This window comes from Pithys albifrons, chromosome 10, assembly GCF_047495875.1.
Source record: "Pithys albifrons albifrons isolate INPA30051 chromosome 10, PitAlb_v1, whole genome shotgun sequence".
In the NCBI taxonomy this organism is placed as follows: domain Eukaryota; kingdom Metazoa; phylum Chordata; class Aves; order Passeriformes; family Thamnophilidae; genus Pithys; species Pithys albifrons.
In genome coordinates, this window is record NC_092467.1 from 28,756,481 (window position 1) to 28,780,190 (window position 23,710).

General features: G+C 49.3%; 1 protein-coding gene across 2 annotated transcripts in view; it reads right to left on the reverse strand.

Annotated features, from left to right (window-relative positions):
• Positions 1-3,953: 3,953 nt before the first annotated feature.
• The window catches only part of SSBP3 (single stranded DNA binding protein 3), a 53,935-nt gene continuing 34,178 nt past the window's right edge, over positions 3,954-23,710 (reverse strand). Inside the window, exons 5-18 of one of the 2 annotated variants that reach the window (XM_071565900.1) lie at positions 20,864-20,953; positions 13,114-13,194; positions 12,319-12,378; positions 10,319-10,385; positions 10,134-10,210; positions 7,230-7,294; positions 7,074-7,122; positions 6,782-6,817; positions 6,518-6,572; positions 5,985-6,055; positions 5,151-5,229; positions 4,884-4,912; positions 4,630-4,731; positions 3,954-4,081 (exon numbers count right to left, since the gene is read on the reverse strand). In XM_071565900.1, coding sequence (XP_071422001.1) covers positions 4,052-4,081; positions 4,630-4,731; positions 4,884-4,912; positions 5,151-5,229; positions 5,985-6,055; positions 6,518-6,572; positions 6,782-6,817; positions 7,074-7,122; positions 7,230-7,294; positions 10,134-10,210; positions 10,319-10,385; positions 12,319-12,378; positions 13,114-13,194; positions 20,864-20,953 — 891 coding nt within the window. In that variant the 3' untranslated portion in view covers positions 3,954-4,051. The remainder of the gene's footprint in view (positions 4,082-4,629; positions 4,732-4,883; positions 4,913-5,150; positions 5,230-5,984; positions 6,056-6,517; positions 6,573-6,781; positions 6,818-7,073; positions 7,123-7,229; positions 7,295-10,133; positions 10,211-10,318; positions 10,386-12,318; positions 12,379-13,113; positions 13,195-20,863; positions 20,954-23,710) is intronic. The other variant, XM_071565901.1, reaches the window with a different exon arrangement.

The following is a 23,710-nucleotide window of genomic DNA, read 5'->3' on the forward strand; positions in this document are numbered from 1 at the left end:
TGGGTTGGCATCAATAAGTTATAAAGGCTTGTTGGCTGATGAATGGTGTTACCTCAGCACGGACCAAGGGCCAGACATTAATTTTTAATGAATGGCAGCCAGGGAAGCAGAACACACAAGAACTGGGTGGCAGGAGCCTGAAACAAGGACCTGGCAGAGTCTTAATGCCCAGAGCAGAGCCCTGCAGGAGCCTGGCTGCCTGGAGAAGAGCTCTGCAGCCACTGGCCCCCAGCCTGCCTGGGGATGATGCTGTCCTGGCTCCACCACTTCACACTCCCTTCCCCTGTTGCAAAATCCAGCTCCATGGGCTGCACTCATCATTGGCAGCAAATACACCCTGTGCTCAGCCTGGAGCCCCTGGTTGTTCAGATCCTCCTCCCACATTTAATTTAATGAAAACTAATGGGGGAGACAATTATCCCTGAGGTTGGGCTCAGGAGACATTTAGAGGAGGGAACTTGGCAGTTTCATGGCAATATTTAATAAAATTAGCCTGTAACCCTTAAGAACCAACAGGAGGGACTTTTCTGTGCCCTGCAATAAAATCAGGCAGCAGTGCAGGAGCCTGGTTCTCCCAGCAGTCATGCAGGGCCTGGATGGGCAGTGCAGGCAGGGATGGCCCCAGAGAGCTGGCAGGGCAGGATTTCCTCATCAGCATCAACTTAACCCTTGCGGGTTATGACTCCAAGTGATGGACAATGCTCACAATTCTACTTTCTGCAAAGCACATGAGACGTGATTGCCTGGACCAAAATCCACACTGGGACATGGCTGTGAACGCTGTGCATGGACATCTGTGGCATTAACCTGGAAGCAAACCTGCATATGTAGCGAAAGGTGCAAATGCACCCCACTCCCCAGTCCCACTGTTGATGACATGCTGATGGGCTCTGCAGGCTCATTTCTCTGGCTGGTTCCCAAACCCAGCAGCCATCCAAAGCATTGTCTCTGCACTGTTTTGCTCCACCAACACCCATGACTGCAAGGCACTTGCTGCTGCTATTGCAGCAGTGAGGTCACTGCGGGTGCTGGTGCCAGGTGGGAGCTTTCCCCAGGGCTGGCAGAGCTCCAGGATGGCTCACAGCCCCCTGAGCCCACAGTCCCCTGAGCCCACAGCCCACGCTTGAACATTCCCGCAAGGAAGGGGAGAGCTGCACACTTGCAGCCAACCGTGTCCTGCCTGAACTAGTTGAAGGCAGCAAACAAGTCTCAGACAGCAGCTCCTGCGAGGGTTTCAGGCACCCGGAGCTTACAACCACCCATATAAAGGTCTAAAAATTCCCAGTCTCTCCCCAAATGCTACAGCACCTCTTATGCTGCCTGTTAGGGAACCAGGTCAGCTTCACGTGGGCTTCTCCATCCCCAGCAGCTGTTTCAGAGCCTGGAGCTGCATTTGATCCTGCAATGGTGCACACACCCACCCAGCACTGCAGCCAGCCCATGCCCAAGGAGGGTGTCAGCAGACCACACTGCAAGCCCAAAATATATAGAAATATATACATTTGAAAGCAACACTTGAGTCTTGCTCTCCCTTGCTTACCTCCCAGCAGTGCAGGACTCCAGCAACAGGAGGTCACAGGACCCAGCTCCTCTCCCATGGACCTGCTGCATGGGCTGCCAGCCTCCATTGCCACATTGGCATTCCATTCCTCCAGCCTCTAATGAGGAAAACCTGGTAGTCAGTGTACAAAGAAATTTCCCTTTTTAGACCTTGAGAGTCTCCCTCTGCCTGCAGCATGGTGGACTGGGTGTGGGGAGGGTAAGGGTCTGGCAGGCAAATCCTCAGCCCAGGACACCACCGTGGTTTTTTAGGCTAAAAGCTGAATTTTCAAAATGCTTAAAAAAAATAACAAAAAAACCCCAAGTGGGCATTGTTAAACCAAACCTATCCCAGCCCTACAAGTCCTGCACCGAAGCCAAATCCCTTTGGGAACCCTTCTGGGGACAACTTTCAGCACCCCTCCAAAACACCACCTCAGCTCTGCATTCTTGTGCTCCTGCATCCAAAACCTGGGGTTTGGACCTTGATAAAAGCTGGAAAAAAACACCCAACTCCCACCCTGGGTGTGGCAGCAAAGATCAGGAACAAACTGCAGAGCACTGAAATCAAATGTTTATGTTGATATTTATTACAGCATGGGGAGAGAGGAAGAAGGGGGGAGAACCGTTTCATTCAAAAAACCATCCCATACCAATGAAGACAATAATTTAGCTATTCATTTTAAAATACATTAAAACTGGTCCTTTAATTTCCTCATGTCAGAACAAAAAAAAAAAAAAAAAGGTAAAACCCCCCCAAAACCTCAACAAGATGTGAAGTGGAAAAGGAAAAAAAGTTGATCCCTTGGGGAGCCCCTGGGTTTTGCTGATGCAAGAAATCTGTGTTATTACTTGGAAAATATTAACCTGACTGTAACTATGAGACTGACACCCTCAGAACCCTCATCCCACCCACCCCTCCCTCCCCAGCAACTTTCTACAGGTAAAGCACAATGAAAATGCCTAGGAAAAGGAAGGCAAACAAAGAAAAAAAGAAATTTGTATTACACACTAAAAAAAGTTTTGTCATCTCATGTCTTGCAGTCAGAGTAATAAAAACAAGTCAAATGCCCCCCAAAAACATTTCAATGAAGGGGTGCGGAAAAAAGACATCCCTTTAATAAAACATTATCAACAAATATCGTACACAAACTACAATGTATAATAATTATTTTTTTTCCCCTCTCGGTAATTTTCGAACCAGACTACAAGGTAAGAAAAAACACTGAAACAAGATACAATGCTTTCAATAATCCGCACAAAGGTCAAATCCAAGGGAGAGAATATTTTACAGAATATGATATACATGGAGCAGAAATGGGAGCTGCAGAAAAACAAAGACCAAACTACAGGGTAGTGTCATGTACAGAGATCCCAACCCGCCGCCTTGGCTCGTCCCTTCCTCTCCCACCAGAAGGAAGGGCCTTCGATGCTTGCCATTAATTTTTATTTTCTTATTACAGAGCGAGCCTACAGAATAGCAAGGTTACATTTTAACAACAAGAATTCCTTAAAAAATATCTCCATCCAGTTCCAAATCATAGATAAGTGAAATCCTGACAAGAGCACATCTCTAAAGAAAAGAAAATCCCCCAAAATACCCCCAAAGCAAATAAAACCCCCAGAAAACCCCCAAAGTTAGCTGGAGATCACAGTTTCAAAGTCCCAGGTCAGATTAACTCTTTTGGTGGGTTGAAAAAAAGAAAATATTTTAAAAATCAATTTTTGCAGTGAACCAGCTGAATGACTCTGGGGAAGGGATGGACAAGAGATTTCTTCTTGTACTCAGAGAGGGGGGAAAGACTAACACAGTGCATGCCACAGTCACAGAGAGCAAGATCACGATTCATTCGAGGATGTGATCCTAGAAGGGGTCACCTGCGTTAACAAGTTTATAACGAGGTGGTGGAGTCTCTTCCCCAAAGCAGATCTTGTTAACTGGAGGAGGAAGCGTTGTGCTGCAAACGAACAAAAAAACCCCCAAAAATAGAAGGGAAAAAACCCCCCAAAACAAAACAAAACAAAACAAAATGAAAAACAGGCCTTCTGAACGAAAACCACCATTGTAAACTGTCCAGTTTATTTAAAAAAATGACTACAACAGAGACAACATGGTTTCATATCTAGACTAGCTTCCTGGTGTCGCACGGCACAAACATACAACAGGTTCGGTTTCTGTCTTTATTTAAAAGAACAAAGCAAAGAGATTGGAGTTGGGTGCTAGAGGCTTCCGTTTGTTTCCAAAAAGAAGTGTCATGTACATATATAAACCCTTCTGCACAAAGAAGGGTCTTGTCATGTCTTGAAATATTTTAAGTTTTGTCCTTCATGTTTTATGGAATAAAAAGTTCAGCCTTTTTATTGCATGAAACTAAACCTGGGGTTTTGGCCCCCGCCACGCGTGTCCCTGCCCATACACCTAGATTCTTCTTCTTCTTCTTGCATAATTCGTTGAGATCCTCCGAACGGCAGCTGACTCTCTTGATCCTGGAGAGGAGGAGGGGGAGGGAAATCACACACTCATCGTCATGCTGGGGGAATACTGGAAGAGAGACAGAGCCAGTGTCAGAAACCAGGCGGGTCAGACCCCCAGATATCGAACAGGGATGCAAAAGGAGGCTGATGACAACTACACAGCAACCTAATTGGATCTAATAAACAAGGAGGGGAGGACATGCTGGACACTCGAATTTATCAAGGCATAATCTACACTGTAACTTGCTCTTACGGGAAGAAAATCAGCAGAACAGTATGGGGTGAGATGCAATTTAAAACAAATAATTAACATGCGCATGTGTATAGCTGCTAATAGAGGAAGAAGAGGAGGGATGTCTGTAGCCACCCATGGAGCCTCGAATTGGCCAGGCCAGCAGAGCTGGCTGCATCTGCACCAGCTCCCCTCCATCCTGAGGATCCTCTCTCCTCCATCAGTACACCACCCTCATCCCACCAAGAATCCCAAGCTTCTACCCACTGACACATTTCTTCCTGCCCACTTCTCTGTCCCTGAGCAGCTCATACATAGGAACAACCTAGGTCCCAAAGGCATCCACCACCAAGACCACCATCCCCAGGCAGGCACTCACTCACATTGTCATTTTGGAAGGAATGGAGAAAGTTGCCTCCCAGCTCCCCGTCGTCTCTTGGAGTGCCCGGGGGATTGCTAATGCCACTTATGTTGTTTGGAGAATTCTGTAGGAGATGGGAGGGGACGTGGTGAGCAGGTTCACATGCCCTGCCCACCCCAGTCATGTTTCCCAACAGGTCCCCATCCATTAGGGTCACACCGATACTCCAGTGCCAGGAAAAGGGGAGCCCACACACCCACCCCGTAACCCACTTACTTTTGGAAGTCCATCTATGTCTCCTGACCCTGCACAGAGGGGAGAGAAAAGGGAAAAGCTTTACTGAGCATGCAGCCATGGCCCCACGCCCCCTGCCCAGCTGCCCCCAACACTCCCTTCTGATTTCCAGCTCTTCTTTGAGCCACTGGTGCCAGCTGGGGGCTGACCCCAGGATAGGAGCAGGCACTGGGGATGCTCTGCCAGTGTTCCCAGGGAGTGAAGGCCTGCCAGAGCTCTCTGAGCTGCAGCCCCCCCCACACTGCTCACCTAATGATCCGTTCATGTGATGGGGCTCCATGCCACCCATGCCACCCATGGGGCCGTCAGAGCCGGGGCCCATTGGGAACTGCAGAACAAAAAGGTGACAAAACAAGATCAGCCACAAACCCAGTCCAAACATCTACCATGATGACTCCTGGAGACCATCTCCTCCCCAGCCATCCCTCTGGATCATGGCAAGGAGGAACACATCATAGAACCATAGAATTGTTAAGGTTGGAAAAGACCTTGAGATCACCAAGTCCAACCATCAACCCAGCACTACCACTTAGACATGTCATCAGGTGACATATCCACATGTTTCCTGAACACTTCCAGGGATGGTGACTTCACCACTGCCCTGGGCAGCACATTCCAATGCTTGACAATCCCTTCCATGGGAAAAATTTTCCTAGTATCCAACCTAAACCTTCCCTGGAGCAACCTGGGGCCATATCACCCCCTGAGGCTGCGAGGCTCACGGTCCTGTGGGTTCAACTATAAACTCTGGCTGGGTGGCAGACCCAGAGCAATGGCAGCACACAATGCTCCTTCCCACCAGCATCTAATGAGATTTAAGGCTGCCTGTATCCCACAAACCCCAACACCTCTCTGGGCATGCAGCTGCCACCACCTTGGCTGGAGCAGCAGGACCACCGCTCTCTTAATAAGCATAAAAAATTAACAAAGTCGCCCAAGAGTTAATCGCTTTTTGATGGTTTGTTTTATTTCTGTTTTGTAACAAATGGCTGAAATCAATTAAACTGCTTTACTCTCAACTGATGAAGTTAATTATGATTTGTTATGGTATCTGATATGTAAATTATTAGAAAGCAGACTTACATTCGATCGACTGCCTGCGGGCGGTACTGGATTAATCATTGTGTAGATGTTGTCACTTGAATTTGTTGAATCTGTGGAACAGTGAAGCCCAGTAAGTCGGGTGATTAATTCATTTCTTAATTAAAACAAACTCATGCCACTTGAACTCATTCTTTTGTATTTTATCACCTAAAATTCCCTCTAACTACCACCATTTTCTGGCTAATTTGTATTTAATGAAGATCCACAAAGTTTTTAATCACAGAAATTCAACTGTGAAAAATAATTCAACTCCTGGTTGGGAAGTGTGGGGAGGTAATTCCTCACATTCCTAATGAGCCCCCCGCCCCCCAGCTTTCAAATCCATAGGGGCATGTAGGAACCTCCCCAGATGCTATCCCGAAGCCATGCAGCCCACGTCGCTTGCTCCCCAGGAAACCAAAATCTGTTGGTTGCCCATGGGTGCAGCCCAAGGGATGGGGGTCTCCTGACAGGGGAAGGGGCACGAGCTTTGAGGGCTGGCCTGGGAGAAGGGGGCCTTGGTGGGCTCATACCTGCAGGACTGGGCATGATAGGTGTCCCTGGGGGACCACCACCACCAGGTGGACCCTGCGGAGAGACAAAATAGGCATCAGATGTGCAAATATGAGCATTTTCCACCTCTCCATGTTTTCAAACACCTCCCTCAGCTGAACATCACACTCCCAAAACCAGTCTGGTCAGCCCCCATGGCACTGATGGCACCTCAGACCGCATGAGCTCCTCTAACATCTCTGCACCTCAATGACAGGATGGACAGATGGAGCAGGACGACTCACCACATATGTACCAGGCGATGAAGAAGAGTATGGGATCTGTAGGGAGAAGAGAGCCAAGTTCAGCCGCAGGGTGCATGGGGGCTCCCACGGGCTGGATCCTGGCAAGGCACAGCCAAAAGCCCCCACCACCCCCTCAGCCTGGGCAGGATGGTGGTCCCAAGGCCCAGCAGTCTAAGCAAGAGGCTGGGGAAGCCCCTCTTTTTACCAGGATGCAGCCAATGGGGAATGGCCCCATTTGTAGGATAGTTCCCAACCAACCCTGCTCTTGCTGCAAGAACTGTGAGATACTCACTGAGTTAGCACTGCTGGGGTTCGGCCACGGTCTGCCGGCGCCCGGCCCCCTGGGGTCAAAATTAAACAGGAAAAAAATTAATGTTGTGTTTTTATCCTTACAGTCCCACAGTCCTGAGTCAGCAGTCAAGCATCCCAGTGTGGGGATTTGCCTTACATGTTAATTCCAGGCATGCCAGGGCCTAGGGAATTGGGTGGAGGTCTCATGCCGCTGCCGTAGTTCTGCAACAATAACCGAGAGTCAGTCTATCGTAACAGGAAGGGACACCAGAGAGACAAGAGAAGGGGAAAAATCCCCAACCAACAAACAAAAACCAAGCAGGTCTGTTCATAAAAATGAGATTAAGAAACCAAATTAATGATGCTGAACCTAGAGGCAACTGGCCATTTTGTTTATAAAAAACAGGCAGCTGAATATGGATGGGAGCCAGGCTGAGCCCCAGAGTTCCCCCTCCCTGCTCTCTGAGGCCACATGGGTGAAGGGAAAACATCTCCTTCCCAGCTTCAGGAGGCAAATCCACTCACAGCCCCTGGAGCCAACTACAGCCTTTTGGGTTTGTCCTTTTGCACAGGAGAGAACAGGGGCAAGAGGAGAAAAGCCACCACTTGGAAAGTTCCAGCTGCAGTGTAAGGATGGGGAAAGGCTGCATGAGCTCCCCCTGAGATGGAGCATCCCCTGCTCCCAGGATGATGGCTGGAGAATGGAAAATCAAGTCAGGCTTGTTTTCCCATTGCTCCCCAGCTCTCTGCTCCATCCCCCCCGAGCGGGTCTGCAGCCGCAGGGAGCCGACGAGGGCAGGCAGCCCCTTGGGGCTCCTCTCCTGTACCTTATTCCACCCTGGCTTAGCCTCCAGCTGGGACCAGGAGCCTCAGATCTTCATCCCTCATCTCCTAAAACCAGCTCTAGTACAAAGCCAAGCCCAAGGCAGCAAAGGAAGAGGAATCCCCCAAATGCCGCGCTCCACTTGGTCTGCGCTTTGCTCCCTGTGCCCTCCAGGCGACGTGCAGCCGGATTTAGGTTGTGCTGCTGCTCTTCCCCTCCCACCTCCCTCCCTGTACTGAATCTTTCTGGACTGTGTTTCTGCCATTTAAAGAAAAAACTGCTAGAGCAAGAGGAGGGACCGCTGGCCACTTCCTATTCCACAGGCCCTAGGAGTGCTCCACATAGGATTATAAGTACAATACTTCAGTGCTGTCAATTTTTCCCTGGATTTTTGGATGCACCAGAACATGGTGCTGTGCTGAGGGCATCACCAAAGTTTGTTGTGAAGAGGAAGAAAAGGGTTTTCCCCTAACAAATTACCAGCAAGCCCTTAATTGATTGAAATTTCAGCCATTTACACTGAATAGCAGCATCAAACCCCTTGTTAAAAAAAAGGGCTCAGCGCTTTTAATTGGAGCTGAAAGGCTGGAAAACGAAGCCAGCTGAAAGATACTCAGGGAGGGTGGGGAGGGAAAGCAGCTGTGCCGAGCAACCTCGATGCCGGGCTCTGGCAAGACACTGCCAAAACCAGGGATGCTACAAACCCTCTTCATAGAAGCACTGGCAAACTCTTTCCTGGCTTCTGCAGAGCTACAACTGGGACTACTAAAGGGAAAAAGGCAGCAGCGACCAGCTGAAAGGGATGATTCATCACTGGTGTGTAATAAGGAGCTGCTGTCAGGATGCCGGGATGTCCTAGGTGAATGCTCTGCAGCCCTCTGGAATAATCTGAGGAGAATTTGGGAAGGTCCTAATCCAAAGCATAAAGAAAAATAAGCCCTGAGCATGTAAGGTGCTGCTGGGTTAGGGTTGGTATTTTTGGTGATTGCCTGTGCAGGCGCCGATTCCTGGATGTCTGTGGGGAGGCAGCGCCCGCGGGTGCCAGATTGAGAAGCCCAGCACTTCTCCAGGGAAAGGCCGCCTCTTAAAAAACCTCTCCCTAATGTACGTACACAGGGAATGGTGGAGTCAAAAATAAAGCTCTGAACATTTCACAACTCCTGCCGGCTCCCAGAGCCGCCACCATCCCACGCGGAGCTCAACGCGCGCTCGCCGCTTCCAAGTTTCTCGGTGAGCTTTGGAAGTGGGAAGCGAGCAGCCTCCTCCAGGCAAGCCGCTGCCGCGCGCCTTGGCGCAGGCCACACTGGCAAATGCCATTTTTTTTGGGTGCAATCTTCCAGGAAAGGAGGATTTCAAGCACAGAAGTAGTGCTATTGGAGGGCTTGTCTGTGAAATGATGCTTTTTATCTCCTGCCCTACGTGGATCTGGGGGCCTGTGGAGATGTCCGAGCATCCCTGAGCAGCATCCTCAGGTTGGTGTTAAAGAGATGACACAACTCCCTCTTTACACAACATTCATTTATCTCAACAGTCTCTGGGGGAAAAACAAAACAAAACTCCAGCACACCCGCCTGTCTCTTGACAGACTCTGATCCTCGCGCTACAAACTCCACGTAGGCGACGATGCAGAGAGGATAAACCTCCAACCAAAATATGGTAATCTGGTTTTGAAGTCTTGTAGAAGGAACAAACAGGAGTGAGTCAACAATAAGCCACTCGGTAAAGCGAGTCAATGGAATGACAGCATATATTAACCCAGATCTGCTTAATTTCAAGGGTGTACTCCCCTTTCCTGAAATAGAGAGCACAAGCAGGCAGCAGGAGGGGCAGGTGGAGGGGAACCTCGCAGGGGAAAGCCTTATTCCCTTGCTAACGGGATCTTTGCATTTCTTTTTATTTATTTATTTTAAATGCAAGCCTCCTTTCCCTTTCCTGCTGTTAGGGTCGTAACTATTTCCCAGGCAGGCAGTGTAATGCACTCAAAGGCTGCTCCGGTGCGGCGCTAAGTGCCATCCCCTCTGACAGAAGGGCAGGAGGGAGGCTTCAATACCCTTAATGAGCTCTGAAGACCTCACTCATGTTAAAAGGAGGGATTTCCAGATGCAAGACTAATGTAAAACGCATTAACACTAATGTGGGGACAGGGCATGGGGGGGGGAACTCCCAGCCCCCCGAGCCCCAGGAGGTTGTTCCGATGATGCGCAGCGTTTGTAGGATGCTCTCTGGCTCTGGGCTTACCTGTGGACCAGGACCCATGGGGCCCATCCCTCGCGGAGGATTCATCCTTTGCATGGGGCCGCCCATGTTGGGGTGCCCTGTTGGGAGGAAAAGTAGGGGTGTTACATGGCCCTGCAGCCACTTTGGATCGCAAATTAACAGCTAAGGAGAAAAGTTAATGTTGAACCCTTCTCTGCTGTGTTTACCTTGCTGTCGCGTGGGATCCATCGAATTGGGCAGCAATGGCTGTGTACCAGGAACGGCGCCCGGGGGCTGTGAAAACAAGGGAAGAAGATTAAAAAAATATAAATCCTGTGTCCCACTACATCCTGCTGTATCCTTCTACATCCCACATCCTACTGCTATGGCCTCCAGGTGTTTGCCTCTTTCATCCTTTCACAAACACCCTCTAAAAACCAAACAAGGTGCCAGAGTTCCCTCCTCCCAATAGCCTGTGCAATGTCATATTTTAGGGCAGCAGGGGAAAGCCAGGCTGAGCAGGGCAGAGATGTCAAATCCAGCACGGCAAGGTGACCAGCAGGATGGCAGCCCAGTACTACACAGCACCAGGGCCAAACCATACAGGTCAGAGCGATTCATGGGCTGCAGAGGGGAGATGCTCCATGTGCAGCAGAGCAGTGCTGGGGTCCCTCCCCATGCAGGCAAAGGAGAAGGCAGATGCTCCCCCTCCCCAGGCCCACGCTCTGCTTGGGCAACACCTCTATTTAAAGTTCAAAGGCTGCTCTGAACAGATAAAGGAGAAGAAAAACATAGATATCATCTGCCTGGGGGAAGCAAACTGTAAACAGTTTTGCTACAGTGCTGCCTTTTATTTGGATGCAGGCACCAAGGATGCCAGTGCAGGAGCCCAGTGCAGGGACTGGGTGCACTTGGCTGCACCAAGGTAGAATCTGCCCAATTCCAAGTATTTTGCAGCCTGGAAGCTGGCAGCAGGAGGAAGATAAACTAGAGGGGTTGTAGAGGTGGATATTTACACTTCTGCTGCCTGACCTTCCTGCCTGCCTATTTATTCCTCTTGTCCCTCAGGATGTGGCCATAACCTCGCTGAGCTCTGTGTAGCTACAAACATGTGTTTTATATGTGGTATTTGGGGGAAAAAATGAAATCCTTCTAATTAACTTCACCAACCCCTGGATGCTTGATCCTGCTGTGGGAACAGCCTCCCAAAACTAGTCCCCTGCCTTCCCTGCCTGCCAAGCTCACTGTGCTCACCTCCAGTGGAGCCTGGGATGAGCCCTGGACCACAGCAGGATGGGGTCCATTAAAACTGACCTATGATGAAGTGTAGCCAATTAATACCTTGCTAAAACAGCCACCAGTGCCCTGGGAGGGAGGCTCAGCCCCACTGGGTTTTTCTCAGCCACATCTCAACTGTCTTACCATCATTTAGCAAGTTTCAGCTATTCAAGTCTCAAATCCAGGAAGCATAAACACAGAGCAAGCTGCTACCTCTTATTTCCTGACTATCCTGCTCATTCTACTAATTAGACCTACATAAAAATAATGCTGATAGCCAAAAAAACAAGCTCCCAATTTTTGCACAGTCACCTTTGCTGCTCAAAGGAATTACAGATTTCTTTGATTTTCCCTTTAGTGATAAATAACCTGTGTCTTGGTCATTACCCTATGGATCTGCATGGCATTGTTGGGAAGGCCATGAATTCCTCAAGCAAAGCCACGCACACATCCAGGCAGGGCGTGGGGTGGAAGTCTCCATCCGTAAGGCCAGAAACAAACTGCCCTTGTTTAAGCTGGGATAAGAGGATAAACTCAGCCCAAAAAATTCAGCATTGACCTGCCCCGCTTGACCCCACCGCTGATCTAAGCGCTCGGTCAGCCCAGCAGTAGGATTATCTCCATCACTTTAATTTTCTGCGATTGCAGGGAAAATCCAGCCGGGCAGCAAGCACATGGCATGGCACAGCCCTGCTGGAAACACCACAGATAGAAAGAGGCACATTCCCCACCACTGTTTCCACCCTGGATATGCCTGAACCTCAAAATAAGATAAAAATACAATAGTTAAGTGACACTTGATGCTCCAGCACCAAGGAAACAGAGGACACCCAAGGGAGGCAATGCTTGCCACCCAAACTCAAGGAGCATCTGCACAATACCTGACCACTGTCTCCCTCCCCACATAACAGCAATCCCTAGGACATCTGGAATCCCAGGAGTGCAGTACCTGGTTGCCCATCCTGATGGGGGGCCGGGGACCTCCGGCGTAGCGCGGCGACATGAATGGCTGTGGGGACACAAGAGGGGGTCAGGACTGAGCTGTGGGGAGGCAGCACACTCCCCATGCACGCTGGTTAGCCTGCACACACTGTTTTTGGTATTTCTGGTTTTTTTCTGGAGACATCCTTTTTAAAAAAGTTATGTTTCAAAAGGAAAAAAAAGGAAAGGTGTCTGGAGTCCGTTTTTATAAATATTTTCTCTGCAGATTTATTGTTTGAGAGCGTGTGACACTGGCAATGCCAGGTGAGGCTGTTAAAATTAGTGCATGGGAAACGCTGAGTGTTAGACACTGTTCAAGTTTAAATATATAGAGATATATTAAAAAAGTGGCAAATAAGCACATACAGACACGCACACACAAAAAACCCCAGTGCTAAGTACTGGAAAAAAAAAAAGAAGAAAGGCTTAAAGTTACTTTTTTTACAACTGCTGCTACTAACAGAAGATTAAAAATTCACATCCAGTTAAATTTCACAGGCTACCTTGGGAAGGTAAAAGAGTCTGATACCCACTTCTCAGTCCATTGACAACTGCATATCCAGAAAAAAAAAAAGAAGAAAGAAAAAAAAAGGACAAAAAAAAAGGGAAAAAACCAACATTTTGCTTTGGAGCTGGGGTGCCCGGGGGGATGCTCCCCGGGGAGCAGGTACTGCTGCCCAGCATTGCTTGTAGAGGGGGAAAAAAAGAAGTAAATCGAGCGCACGTCCCGGTTCACAGCCCTACCCATCGCTAGTGTCTTTACCTGACTGTGGGGTCCCATCATGCTGTTAGGATTGTGGGGTGGAGGCTGTGCGTGTGGCGAGGGCTGTGACCCAGGCGGTCCCTGTGAGGTCAGACAGTAGAAGGAGGTTATAGATTAGCACATGAAAGCGCAGAAAGAGCTAAAAAAAGGATTCATGGGTGGACCTGTTTAGTCGGGGAGTCAGTTCTCCCAGTTTTAAGTTATCATTTTCCTTTTTAATTGAGTTTCTATTCATTTGTAGCGGAACAATGAATAATGAGATATGCAAAAAAAAATATATATTCAAAATCAGAACATCTGTCAAAATACAGTGGCCACATTGAGGGTAAACGGTCCAGTGGTTCAACCAAGTCTGCAATAATAAACACACAGGGAAACACTTCGCAGGGGCGTGCAACGAGGGAAAAAATATGCAGGAGAGGACCAGAGAGGCTGGGGGAAATACAAAAAACATCCCCAAACCAAAAAAGAAAATCATTTTTCCTCTCTCATCCCAAAGGTTGGAAACACCTCCGGGTTTGTGTTTTGACCGTGGATCACTGGAGGTGATGGAGTGAATGCAGAGGACCAGGAGCACGTCCCAGCTCATGCTTGGGCAGCGTTTGGCTGCACTGCCAAACTGAAGGGATGCAACATCCTTCCTCGAGGTGGATTCCCTAAGGATGCGAGTAAAATGGCTTGCGAGCAAAGAAAGGATGTCTAGGGGAAAAAAGGAGAGATTAGTTGGTGCAGGTTTAAGGCTGCAATGCAGCAGGCGCTGACATTTTGGGCTTGAACACCCACTTTAATTTTTTTTTTAAATTTCCCTTAAAAGCACAAAATGAAAATTTGCTTGGAAAAACCGTGAGCTCAGTGCAAGAATATACCGGTGCGTGTTAACATAAGGAAAGAAAAAAAAAGAGTATTTTTTGAGTCAAAGGAGGTGCAATTGGTAGAGAAAGCAAAGGAGCTCTGTCAGTAGGTGATGGGAAGCGACCGCAGGCTCCAGGACCAGTGCCGGAGCAGATGTTCTCTACCTGCCTCGTTACTAATTTCAACAAGTGTTCGCCTTCTAGCTGCTGCCAGCAATGGCATGGTTTGTTACCATGAGCAATTTTCTTAATTAACAGACATTAATTAGCCATTTAGCAATTTTGCAAGCATTTGTTTAGCAGCTTTCCTAAACATGAATACCACTGTGATAATGGTACTGATTAGAGGGTCCCCTAATTAACAGTACAGGGAAGGAAAATTGAAATCACATAAATTAAAAAGGGAGGGGAAGTTAATGAAGGCAGGACATATTTGCACCTGCAAATCTTTTGTACAGCGGAAACTTGAGTGCAATGTAAATAAAGTAAGAGGGTGGGTTTTTTTCTTCTTTTTTTTTTTTTTTAATTTTTTATTTAAACTGTTCGGCAGCAAGATGGAGCCAAGCAGATTTAAACCAACAGCCTCCTGCCAGCCACTGAAATCCCACCACTTACACCACCATTTATTCTCCAGGAGACAAAAAGAACCAGCCCCTGCCCTTAGTGTCTGGCCAACCTCGTCTGGATGAGGTCACAGCACCTCAGGACAACCCTCCTGCTGCCTTCTCCATCCACATCCCGCAGAGAGGAGAAGACAAACCTCCGCGGTCCAACTGTAGCATCAACCTCCTTTAGCAGAAGTCCTCTCCAGGCATGAAAGTTGACTTATTTTTGCTTCTGAGTTGGCTAAATGCCAAGTGCAGCAGGGGCAGCAGCCACCTCCCACTACCTGTAGCTGGAGGACAACATCCCCCAGTGAGGTCTGGGCCACCCCCAAAGCCCTTTCCTTCCTACATGCCTCAGCTGAAGGATTTGGGGTAAGGAAGATCAGAAGATGTGAATGAGTGATGAAATGAAGTAGAAGGTAAAAAACAGTGTTGGCAGAGACCAATCAATCCTTGAGCCCCAACAATGCAAGGTCCTCCACGCCTGCCTTGTGCTGCAAGGAGGGGGTCATTGCTGTCCAGGTACTGACTGCACAGGCACACACATCCCATCCTCAAGTACCCCCAATGTCATGCCTCAGTGTATGAGGGTGTCGGGTGAACAGGTATCAAATGAGCCACAACATGGCCACCAACAAACCCTGACTGGGCCCAGAGGTGGTGCTTTGGGTCTGCATTTTGAACTTCAGCACAAAGAGTATCTGGCTATTGGAGAAAAAGCAGCCATGAGACATGGCAGAGAAAAATCGCCCGTGGCAGTTGGATCTGGAGAGCATCAGTTACTTGTGCTGCTGAATGCATCCTCCTGAGCGTGGTCCTGCCCCAATGCCAAGGCTGCTCCCTGGGATGCTCCAGGCTCAGTGCCACAGCATTCTGGCCCTTGCGTTATCCCATGCGGTACCATTCCCAGTGGAGACTTCTGGATAAAGTGACTGCAGACACCCAGATTGTGCAAATGTTTCAGCAGGCAGGGAGGAGCAGAAAGCAGCTTTTTTCTTTTTCCTCCTTTTCTCACTTCTCCTTAACAGCAATGAGCAGCAACATCCAAAATGCTCGCTCCAGACTGCAACTGCCATGGCCCCCTCGGCACGGCTGCTCTGCACCACCAGAAATGCAGACCCTCTGGATAGTGTTATCTCCATAAATGTTTGCAGATGTTTCAGGGCTGGGACCCGTGTTCGGCCGGGAACGCCTGCTGGATGGGTTGCTCTTTCGCACGGGATTGCCTCGCTGCAGAGGAAGCAGCAGATGATCCCAATGGATCATGGCAGTGAGACAAGTGTTTTGCAGAGATGACATGTGGGCTCCAACCAACAGAACAATCCTTTTTTTCTTAAAAAATGTGTATTTAGCAGTTATTAACTACTGCTGTTAAAAGAGGAGGCTGAACTCACGCTGTCCTGCTTCCTCCACATCCCAGACGCCCTGGAGTCAAATTCTTACAGCACAGCTCCATCTGACATGCCATGCTGGACGAGCAGGATCTGCTCTGCAGTTACTTCACTCTCATCTCTAGACCAGTGCTCTTCCCAACCAGAGAAACTCCATCATCTCTCAAGTTTTCCTTTTTTTCCCCTCTAAAGTGGACAACTTGCACTGGGGGTTATTCTTCACCTTCCTGTAGCTGCCTCAAAAATACCCCAACAACCAACCCCAAACAGCTACAATGGCAGTAGAGGAAACTGTTTCCAACAGCTGTAGGTGCCCCAACCTCCCTCTGCTTCATCTTTTTCTTCCCTCTACACTCCAGGGACTTTAAAAGCCCAACCTGGCCCTTCGGACAGCTGAAGTTTGCTCCTGCAGCTGCTTCCTACAGGGAGTTTCCAGGCGATCAGGTTATTTCCACTCTGTCTTTCATGAGCTCAACTTCTCAAACTTCTTCTAAAATATTAAAGATGGAAAATGGCACGAGCAATCATAGCTCTGCGTGTGTCAATTTATGTTTCCAGCGTAATTCACCACAAATGGATTATGTTTTATGGGCTGCATACTTTCAGCTAATGGGGGAGTTTTGCTATTTAAAAACATTTTCAAGCACCTCTGGGGGTGGCAGAACAAGGCAGGATGGTACGAGAAAGCAAAGCATCGCTGCCATGAGACCTTGAAGGTTTTGAGTTAGGAATACGGAGGCATCTTGTGTTTAAAATACGTGCCCCTGCCTGCCAGTTTTGACATTGGTAAATACTAAAAGAAATTAGATGGATATTAATTAAAGCCATGCCTGGGTTTATTGGAGAGGAGCTTTAGTTCTACTGAAGGAGAGAGATGTTTTCCAAGTTGTCAAGAAAAGAATTAGATATCTCTGAAGGAGCCTTTAGGAGAGATGCTCCAGGTGCCTTTATAGAGGAAGACCATGGTCACCTTCCAGCATGAGGTGCTGACTGAGGACCTTCCCAAAAGAGGGCAAGGCAAGGCAAAGCAAGGCAAGGCAAGGCAAGGCAAGGCAACACAAGGCAACACAAGGCAAGGCAAGGCAAGGCAAGGTGAGACAAGGCAAAGCAAGGCAAGGCAAAGCAAGGCAAGACAGGCCAAGTTCCCCCGCAGACAGCGAAAGGCAGCCGTGGGCAGGAGCTCTGCCTCGCCTGCAGCTGGGGCTCCCAACTGCAGAAGCCTGGTTTTAAGGAATATGTTTAACACAAGCTCTTCAGGAAACAAACCCGTGTCAGCCAGAGCCAAGAACAGTCGCCTCCATCTGGCTGGAGCACCCGAGAGAAAGTTGACTGCAAATCCCACCATATGCTCCAGACGCTCAGTACAAAAGCCTCGGGCATCCTACTAAACTTCCAGAAAAAAACTTTCTCTGATGCTTGCTTTTCCTTTCCTCTAGCTTGGAAACCACCTTCCTTCAAACCCTGCCTGGTGCAGGCTGGTACCGAGTTCTGCCCCAGAATTTTGGGAAGAGCAGCCTGGTTTGGTGGTTCTCATGCTGCCTCGCCAGAGCTGGCTGACCACAGCCAGTGGCATTCATGGAGCAGTGGCAAATCTCACTGAGATACCAGGACAGCTGGTCAGGGGGAAAATGGTGGCATCCCAGGAGGGAAGACAACATGGACCTATTGTCCCTGGCTTCACCGTCCTCACCTCCATGGGCGACCTCACCCAAAGAGATGTGCTCCAGGATGCAGTGAGGAGAGGCCAGGAGGGGATGTGGGGGGAGCCTCTGGTACTCAGGAGCCCCCTGTCCTCCCCGGCTCCCGAGGTCTGTCTGCATTAGGGGGCAGTGTGGGAACACAGAGCAGCCGGTGCTTTGTTTTGGTGCATCTCGGCGCCGAGCTGCTGATGCATAGCTAACACAGCCGCCGACATTGATTTATGGTCAACTTTCCATTTCATCAGCGCGCGGGGTACGGGGCGGCACAGGGATGGTGAGCTGGGGAGGGGAGGCATGACTGGGGGGGGCTGCTGACTGGGTCTCCTCCATTTATTTCATGTTATAAAGGTGTGGTATTAATTGCTTTCAGTTTTTAATTTTCCTTCCTGCATTTCCCTGGCACCCCTGTGTCCCTCCTTTGAGGAATCTGCACCCCGGCATCAATCCAGCTTTCAAACCGAAACAGGGAACACCTCTGATGACCTTTAGGGAGGATGAGCAGAGTGTTTGTTTGCTCATCTCAATGGGACAAAGAGAGAGATTGAAATAAAAGCATCTACCCATGCTGGTGGTCAACCCAGCCACCTTTTGTCCAGAGTGCAGCCCAACGATGTGCTGCTGGGTGGCACCACAAAATGCCCTGGCACCCCAAGAGTGCCATGGGCGTCTCCTTTCTCACCATCTTAGGAAGGTTTTGGGAGACTGTGCAGGCTGCACTTCCCTTGGCCCTGGGCCTGAAGGTCGCTGCTGAGCCCCAGCACAGGAAAGGGACTCTCACCGCAAGACAGTGGCTGTGGATGGGCACTGCAGCCTGGAGTCCTCCTTGCTTCTCCTCCAAGCTCACTCCTATGGGTTTTTGGGCTATTAAGTCCTGGGAACAGTCCATATAATTTTTTCTCTTTGCCAACCAGTGGTGGACCCCTGATGTTCATGAACCCTGGGGTTCATGCACTCCCAGAGTGGCAGCACAGGGTTTCTGCAACCTGAGTTTTGCTGATGACTGCTTCCTCAGCTCCCTGTGTCACGTTCCACCACGCCAGGACAGGCCCTCTAAACTTTCTCAAAAACTATCTGCTCATGCCTGCTACTCTCACGGATATCCCTTGCAGGTCCCTGGTGCAGTAAAGTGAGATGGTGAAACGCCCTGAGCACTCTCCAGCAGTCTCCTGCCATGAGGATGGCACTGGCCAAGGTGATGCCACCAGGAACCTCACTCACTCCCAGGGTTGGCACAGCAAGGGTTAGGGAGAAGTCCTCTGTATCTTCTGTGACCTTTTTGTTTTCACCCTCTGCATTTCAGCACTTTAATCTCCCATAGATAGGAAATTACCCTCAAGCTGAGACCTGCTTGCCACTGAGCCTCCAGCCCATGTCTGCAAAAGCTGCTCTCCAGCATCTCCTGCAGCTGGAATGAGCTCCACCACCTGCAATAAATCAGGCTTTCATGGAGGCGATGTTGAGACTGTGTTAAAAGGTGGGATTTTTCTTCTCCCTTCCATCCCCAGGGCTGGGAGGAGAAACCAAATGTTGGAGAGCATTCAGAAAAGGCAGGCTCTTGAGATGTCACATGTGAGCCATATGCACCATCACCCATCCTCTCTTCCCTCCGGCAGTGCTGGGGATGGGCAGCATCCCCCACACAACACCTGTACCAGTGTCATCACATTTTCTGGGTTTTCAAGATCCACCCCTGCCTTTGAGCCTCTCTTCCCCAGTGGCTCCTGGGCCAGCTGCATGGGAGGCAGGGAGCTAGGATGGGTTGTTTGCTTCTGAATCAGACCCTCAGTGCAAAGTGCTACAGGAGGGCAGAAAGGAAAGCGGAGGGACAGCTTGGAGGCTGTCAACGGGAAGAGTCAAGACGGGAGCATGAACAGCAAGTCTGGAGAGATGTGACTCCTTTTCCTCACCTTTCCCACTCTGGGAAAGCCAACCTATACTCTTGATGCCAGTTTTGCAGCCCTCGCAGCTCAGTGTGAAGCAGAAGCCCCAAAGGACAGTCAGCTTCACCGTGGGGCGAGATCAGGACGTTTGGAGACACATTTGTTGGAAGTAGCAGCTTGGCACTGGGATTGCTGGCAGCAGCTATGACCTGTGAGATACCATCTCTGCTGTTGGCTTCACCCCGTGCCGACGAGCACTGCTACAAGATTTGCCTGTTTTAGGGTTCCCGATCAATATCGGATATTCTTACTTTGTCAGAAGCATGTTCAGGAAATGGGATCTCTCTCTCTCTCTCTCTCTCAAAAAAAAAAAAGACAGGACCCTCCTTCCCCCTTTCGACACAAACACAATCGCCGATACTGGGCTCAGATATCACCACAATAAATCACAAGCTCCTTATCGAGCCTGCCTGTCTACTGCCTGAGAAGTTCTCCCATATACAAATCACAAGCCCAGATTAAAAAAACTCCAGCTTGCCAAAACAAATATTCCTTTCAACTCTTATCCCATTTTTTACACGAACAAGTGTTTTGTCCTCAAGAAGGAAGATTTTAAAGCACCGAAAGCTTGTGTCGCTGTAAACCAGTGCAGCTCACACTGTGCAAAGAGACTCCAGAGAAAACCTCCAAGGTTCAAGTTTTGAGAACTCCTTTTCTGTGTGTTTGTTGATACCCTTTCGGTCAGCATCACTCCAAACATATGTTACCCCTCCTCCATCAGCGCTTGGTGTGGGATAAGGAAGGATCGAGGGGACTTTGCTGGGTATTTGCTTACAAGGTGCCTCCACGGCATTTGGGGATTTGGCTGGAGCCTGCTCCTGCCTGCAGTCGCAGCCAGGGTTTGTTAATGCTTTCAGTGATTGCATTTGGAAAAAATCAAGCGGTTAACCAGAGGAGGGGGAAAAAGTTTCAGGAATCAAAAACCAGAATGTTTTCAATTACGCACGTCTGTTAGGACCAAAGAACAAATACAATCCCAACCCAAACACAAACCAAGCAGCTTTGGAAAAAAACACTGGTTGTAAATACACAGTAACCTCTTCAAGCAAGCAAGAAATTTGCTTTAAGGCCACAAAAGATAGAAAGCAAACGTGGAAGGACAGCAGGAACACAAGTGATTTCTAGACAGGTCAGCTATGCAGGCATGCTGCTTCCCTAGCATCGACTTGGAAAAAATACACAGGCAGGACAGCGCTGACACCCAGAGCGTAAGCGAACACGTGCGCGGTGTGGAGCGGGGCGGTGGGAGGAGCGGCAGCTTACCTGGAAGAAACCGGGCGGGATGGGGCCCCCGGGCATCCCGTCGTTCGGGGGAATGTTTCCAAGCACAGGACTCGGGGCAGCAGCTGCGCTCTGTAGGGAACAAACCCAGGACAAACACGGTCAGACTTATGACAAAAACACATTAAAAAAGCCACGTCTCCTGCCACACCATGGGTCAATCTGCCTGGTACCTCCGGAGCCCTGAGCATTGTTCTGTGTTCCTTGAGCATCTTCCTGCTGTGCAGGAACCAGCTGAGGATGCTCACAGGTGGAGGGGCACTGGCCTCTGTGACTCACCCATGGAGAAGATGGCCACACAAAACCTGCAGATAATTCTGGGGTTTTTTTATTCATTTACCCAGGCACTGAGACTTGTTAATCTACCAAGGAGCCTCATCCAAAGAGTCACTTCAGGCAGAAGCTGTTCTAAGGCTTTCTAAATGTTTCTTTTACCCCACCTCCTCCCATGCTTGCTGATTCAGTCCTGTCCTCCAAAAATGATGCTTCCCGGACCTCAGCAGTGTGCCAAGGTTTTGTTATGCATTTCCAGATTCATTGTATGCAACCTGTGGGGTCACATTCCCCCTCATGCCTCCCCAGACTGAGTCATCAGAGTGGCTCCAACCCCAAGAAGGAGGGACAGGGCAGTCATAGGGTACCAGGACACCCTGCCTGCTCCTGCTCAGCATCCCTATTTGTATTTCCTTACTCCACGGTCTGGGAAAACACCAGTGTGATGGGAAGCTCCTGCCCCAAAAGAAAATAAAGGTCGCTGCTGGTGACACATCCCTGCAGGGTTAGGAGCAGTACCTGTGCCATCGAGGTGCACTCCAGTTTGCCCATCATCAAGTGACCCCCAGTTCCCAGGGCAGCTACAAAGGCACCTCAGTGACGTTAATTGGGTTTGGATTCCTGAAATATTCCCCCCATGAATTTTTGTGATGGACGTACCCACCTAAAACCATGGTGGAAAAATTTTCCACTGAGAAAATCCCATGAACAGCTGGGGTACATGTGAGCCTGCTCAGGCTTGGTTTTACCCAATAAACCCTGGGTCCTGACAGCAGCCGAGGCAGCCCTGGCTTCTGACCGCATCCGATGCAGCAACAACCACAAGATGTGAGCAGAGGGGGGAAGCTGGGCTGTCAAGACTTGGGCAGCCTGGAAAATTAGGATTATTACTAAGGACTAAAGATTGCCAAAGCAGGATCGACATATTTGGTTGGGAATCTCGCTATTCCAGACCAGAAAGCCTTGCAGAGGCAGGAGAGCATCAGACTAACTACTGCCTTGTGTCTCCCTGGGATATCCCTTGTGCCCTCTTCATTATGCTTTTCAGCAGGATGAGGAATGAAGGCCAGGACCACGCTGGATGAGTGGTTGCTTTTCCTACCCCAGCATCTCAGAGCTGTATCAGAGACGACAGTGGAAGGTGATTCCTCAACAAGAGCCCCCCTTCATGAAAGCAACTGAGACCCCTGGTAGCTACGGGGCCCTGCACCCCCAGGCACAGCCCACACTACACTCCCCCCATGCCCCTGAATGAGGCACCCTGAGCAGCCTTCCTCCCATCAACAGCAAAGGCCAGATCTGAGTGTTTTTACAGTTAATAAAAAAAAAAGTCCTGGCAGGAAAAATAAGCCTGCCCGTTCCAGGCTCTTTTTATACATCAGACGGCAGCAAAAATAGATGGGAGAGGGAGTGAACCCACTTCTCCCCCTCCCTCCATCCCCCCAAGTGGGTCAGCTATAAAAGTAAAACCAAATCTTAATCCAAGGCCATGAACATATTGCAGTTTCTCTGCAAAGCAGATGACGGTTCTTAATGCAAAAATATATAAGACTGAGCCCCAAACTGCAGCGAGCCCATTTGGAATTTCCTTTATTAAACCCTCTATCACGCAAAACACTTCTCTCCCAAGGCGGCGAGTGCTGCAATAAAGCTGCCAAGGTGATATTTTATGGTTTCAAGAGATTTCCAGCACACCATAATCTTTTGCTGGGGGAATCTCCCAAAGCGAAATGGATCCCAGAGTGGTGGGGAGTGAGAAGGGACATGGATGTGGGGATCCAGGGGAAAGGACACTGCCCTCCTCCTCCTCTCTGCAACAGGGAGCAGCGGGAGGAGGGCAGAGCAGCCAAAGAAAATCTTGAAGCAAATGCCCATTTTTCCACAAAACCACAGAGTATTTTTCTGCGTTAAACACCCTGAAACCTCACCTATGCCTTCATGGCGTAAACGGGGATTTAAAGTTCCTCGCACATGTGGCGCTTGGCAGAACTCGGTAATTAAAAACCCGCAAGTGCCCTGAGCATATTGTAGGATGGGAGCCAAATTGGTCAGCCCTTGATGAATGATTTACAAGGCTGCGAAGTGACATTTTATTTCTTTTTTTATTCCACTCCCCATCACCGCTGCTAAGGTAAACACTGAGGCACCTTTAGCCCTGGTGAAGCGATGGGAGCACAATTGTGGCTGGGGCAGTGCTATAAAATTCTTGGGGTGTGCCAAAAATGGAAGAAAAAGGGGAAAAAAGACAGTAGGAACACATTTGCAGCCAAACCCAAGGGTCTTCCAGCACCCATTTCCACAATTTTTTAAGGCACCCAGCTCCTTCCACATGGTTTAATTTTACCATTTTGAATAAGAAACTCTTTTTTAAGGACTCTTGGTTGCAATTTGCCTTTCAAGCCTCTTTCCTCAGGTGAATATTGAAAACACACCAAGTTCCCCCAGAGCAGGTACAGACAAGGTAGAGATGCCTTGGAAGCTGGCAGGAGATGGGCATGGAACTGCTGTGCCACCACATCCAAGCTGGTGGTGAACCAACCTGTTTGCATGCGATGC